The sequence below is a fragment of the Magnolia sinica genome, chromosome 9 (genome assembly GCF_029962835.1).
Source record: "Magnolia sinica isolate HGM2019 chromosome 9, MsV1, whole genome shotgun sequence".
NCBI classification, from domain to species: Eukaryota; Viridiplantae; Streptophyta; class Magnoliopsida; order Magnoliales; family Magnoliaceae; genus Magnolia; species Magnolia sinica.
Window position 1 is genome coordinate 36,813,210 of NC_080581.1, and position 4,343 is coordinate 36,817,552.

At 41.4% G+C, this 4,343-nt stretch overlaps 1 protein-coding gene across 1 annotated transcript; it reads left to right on the forward strand.

The window, feature by feature from the left end:
• Window positions 1-1,998: 1,998 nt before the first annotated feature.
• On the forward strand, window positions 1,999-3,364 carry LOC131256246 (mitogen-activated protein kinase kinase kinase 20-like). The gene has a single exon (XM_058257241.1). The coding sequence runs from the start codon at window positions 2,179-2,181 to the stop codon at window positions 3,181-3,183; it is 1,005 nt and encodes a 334-aa protein (XP_058113224.1). The 5' UTR covers window positions 1,999-2,178; the 3' UTR covers window positions 3,184-3,364.
• Window positions 3,365-4,343: the final 979 nt, after the last annotated feature.

A 4,343-nucleotide genomic window follows, 5' to 3' on the forward strand; every position in this document is an offset into this window, starting at 1 on the left:
CCTGGACACATGGATTTCTTTCCAAAGACTTTTGCCCGAAGTTCCTGCGCTCGAAACCTATATGAGGCCCACTGTGATGTTTGTGAGAAATCTACCCCATCCATCTATTTTTTGAGATCATTTTAGGACATGGAACCAAAAATAAGTGGGCCACACTAAAGGAAAATGTAACTAGGGAAATTCTTACCGTTGAAACCTCCCTGGGTCAAAAGTGATGTTTACATGCCATCCATGCCATTCGTAATGTCATTCCTACTATGATGAAGTGAAAACATAAATATTAGCTTGATTCGAAACTTCTATGGCCCCACAAATATTTCAACCGTGGACGATTCAATTCTCACATTTTCAGCCCACTGAGTAATGGATATGGGTCATTTTTTATTTTACTACTAAAATGATCTAAAAAACTAGATGGATGGGGTGGATTTCTCACAAACATCACGGTGGGCCAACCTAGGTTTCCCGTGCAGGAACTTCCTGCAAAAGGCTTTCACAGGAAATCCGCGTCGGTAACGTGTGGGAGATTGGGGGAAACAGATTGGCTACTCTACTCCCCCTGTCACCAACCAATGGCTGGTGGTCAGTGCTCTGTGGGGCCCACCATGATGTATGTGTTTCATCCATATCGTCCATCTATTTTTATAGATCATTTTATATCAAAAAAGAAAAAATGAAGTATATTGCAATCTCTAGTGGACCACATTATAGGAAACAGTGTTGAATAAACGTTGACCATTAAAAACGTTTCGGGGCCATAAAAGTTTTGGATCAAGCTGATATTTATTGTTTCCCTTCATCCGGGTCTTTATGACCTAATCAAAAGATTGGATGTCAAATAAACACTACAGTGGGCGTTAGGAGGATTTTAATGGTGGATATCCAATCATTATTGTTTTCCTGTGGTGTGGTCCATCTAAGATTTATATTCTATCATTTTTTGTATCAAGCCATAAAATGATTTGTAAAAATGGATGAACGGAATGGATGAAACACATACATCATGGTGGGTCCCAAAGAGCACCGACCATCAGCCATGGTGGCATCAGGGGAGTAGCCAATCCGTCTCCAGAGATTGGGTACTACCCAGCCAAGATGGACGGTCGTGTCAGTGGCTGTGTGAGTTCTACTGTGATGCACCTGTTTTATCCGCGCTGTCCATTCCAAAATGAGAAATATGGAATGCTCAAGTGGGCTATATCATAAAAAATAGTGGGGATTGTATGGTAATGCCGAAAACCGATAGGAGTTACAGAAGTTTTGGATCAAGCTGATATTTATTTTTCTCTTTATCTAATTCCACGTGACCTTACGAACAGGTTAGATATCAAATAAATATTACGGTCGGTCCAAATAAGGCTTCAACGGTGGGGATCTTAATCACTAGTGCTTTCTTTGTTGTGGTCCAGTTGAGCCTTTTACCTGCGTCATTGTTTGAATCATAACCTAAAACGATCTTTCAAAATGAATGGACGACTTGGATAATACACAAATTCACCGTGGGCCACACAGAGCCCCTGACAGGAACGTCCGTCTCTAGTTAGGTACTTACGGGGTAAGTACCCAATCGGCGCCCCATGGGAAAATACCCCATTGCGGGAAACTTAGGTGGGGCAGACGGCGATGTTTGTGAGAAATCTACCCGCACATCCGTTTGAGAACTTTTTAGGACATGTACCAAAAATGAGCCATATCCAATTCTCAAGTGGGCCAAAAACGTAAGGATTAAACTTCTACAGTTTTGAATCAGGGTAATATTTTTGTTCTCAGTTCATACTAGCAGCAATGACTTTATGAACGGTACTGTCGATCCCAGGGAGGTTTCAACGGTAGGAATTTCCCTACCCACCTTTTCCTTTAGTGCGGCCCACTTGTGTCTTGGATCCTGCTCAATTTTGTTCTTAGGTCTAAAATGATCTCACAAAACGAATGGACGGTGTAGACTTCTCACAAAAATCACGGTGGGCCCAACATAGGTTTCCATCCCAGAAACTTCTTTCGCAAGAAATCCACGTCCCCATTGCGGGAAATGTAAGCGCAGTTCCACTCTCCAAAAACGAAGAAAAAACCTTTCAAAGAAAAGCGAAAACCCAACGGTAAACTATTTCAAACAATCCCAGGGAAATTCATAGAGCAAAGCAGAGAGAGAGAGAGAGAGAGAGAGAGAGAGAGAGAGGGATGGTGGTGTGGGAGAGAGGACGGATGTTGGGAAAGGGTAGTTATGGAACGGTGAGTCTAGCCTCTGTATTCACAAAATCCTGTTCTAAAACCCCTCTCGATGTAGCCGTTAAATCCTCTCTTTTTTCAAAATCATCTTCCCTTCAGAAGGAGATGAAGATTCTCTTTGAATTACAAGGTTGCCCCCGAATCGTCCGCTGCCTCGGCAACGACATCACTTTTGAAAATGAACTCATCTTCTACAACGTCTTCCTTGAGTACATCCCTGGAGGTTCTCTCGCCGACGTGATCGATGCCACAAGTCATGGATTACCGGAATCCAACGTTCGCAACTACACAAGGTCGATTCTCCTCGGCCTAAGTTACATCCACAAAAGAGGATATGTGCATTGCGACATCAAACCACAGAATCTTCTCGTCTGCTCTTCTTCAGATATCAAAATTGCCGATTTCGGGCTGTCGAAGAAGGCAGGAGTGTGGTTGAATGCTGTCAATCACGTACGCGGCACGCCCCTTTACGTTGCTCCCGAATCTGTCGGCTGGAGTGAGTACGAGCCGCCGGCAGATATCTGGGCACTAGGATGTGTGGTCGTGGAGATGGCGGTGAGAAGAACGGCATGGGAACATCTGATTAATAGTGACATTAGGGGTCTTCTATTTCAAATTGGATTCACTGAAAGATTGCCGGAGATTCCTGAGTGCTTGTCCGAGGAGGGGAAGGACTTCCTGAGTCGGTGTTTTATTAAGGATCCCCATGATAGATGGACAGCTAAAATGTTATTAGATCATCCGTTTATTATGAATGATGTCATAAGAGATGAAGTATTGTCTGTTCATAATGCATTGCCTTCTTCTGGAGTTTTTATGGAAGAAGATTTTATCCCACTGCCGGTTTCTTCATCAGAGTCATCCTTTGAAATATCTAGATGTGGATCTAATGGGTCTAGTATCCCAAGCTTGTGTCGCCCATGTCTTCAATGGGTGCCTCATTTGCTCATCCAGTAGAGCGTGCATAGGAGAATTTTGGTTGATTAGCATTAACCAGCTTCTTTGTATAGTTGGACAGGCATTGATTGTGAATTTTTTGTAAATATGAAGATGCATTCTTTGTAGGTTTTTCTTCCCTTTCTTTGTGTCTATATTTATACTGTAAATGAATCAAATGAACACGACCATTTTACTGAGATTTTTTGTTGTATCAACTGTGTTTCTTCTTCTTTCTTTCTTTCTTTCTTTTTTTTTTTTTTTTTTTTTTTTTTTTTTTAAAAATAAAATAAAATAAAATTGTATTAGTAGTTAAGATCCACAAACTAGTTGTTTCCGTTCAGAATAAACTAGCTTTGATTCTCTATTTGGTCAATAACAGGATTTTGTACAAGGGGGTCCCATGGTGAACAAGTTTAGTAAATCAATACTACAAATTGAACAAACTGATGGTGAACCAAGCTCAGTGAATTGGATTCATTAAGCACCTCAAGAATCCAAAGTGCAAACTGAACCTGAACTGAACTGAACTAGGACTATGAAAACTGTGTGACATGACATCCCAACCATCTTTCATATGGGCTCACCACATAGATGACTTGGACCTAGAGTCAGGTCATTCTACTCATCGAGAGAAACACCTCCCTCTAGTTTTTGTTGTTTTTTTTATGAGCAAAGAGTTTCAACATATTCAGTGTATCTATATATTCATAAGAGCTTTAATGTCCGTGCCTCTCCCGATTGTTGATTAAGCATATGCATGGAGGAAAGGAACCTGGGATGGTCTTAGTTCGTGAATATTCAAACAATTGAGATCAGAAGAAGGAAAAGAACATGTATGAAAACAGTGAAGATTGTATGAAAAATTCCTCATGGCCCACATTCAAAATATGGGTGCAGCTCGTCCAATGGGTGGACTGTCCTGTTTCTTAAGCAGGGTCATCTACATGGTGAAGCCTTCCTGTTGCATGTTCAAATGTTCCATGCATGTGTTAGGGTGGTACTTCTGGATGTGTGTAGAAGTTCTTGTGGAAAGTTGCATGTGGCTTAAAAACTTGACCAAATTCCATTTTCACCAACTATGTGATGTGCGGGTGCACATCATGGTTGTTGGGTTGTCTATATTGGCTATGTAGACATTCATCTGAACTTTGACCTAATGATCAGTTATCCTGCCATGG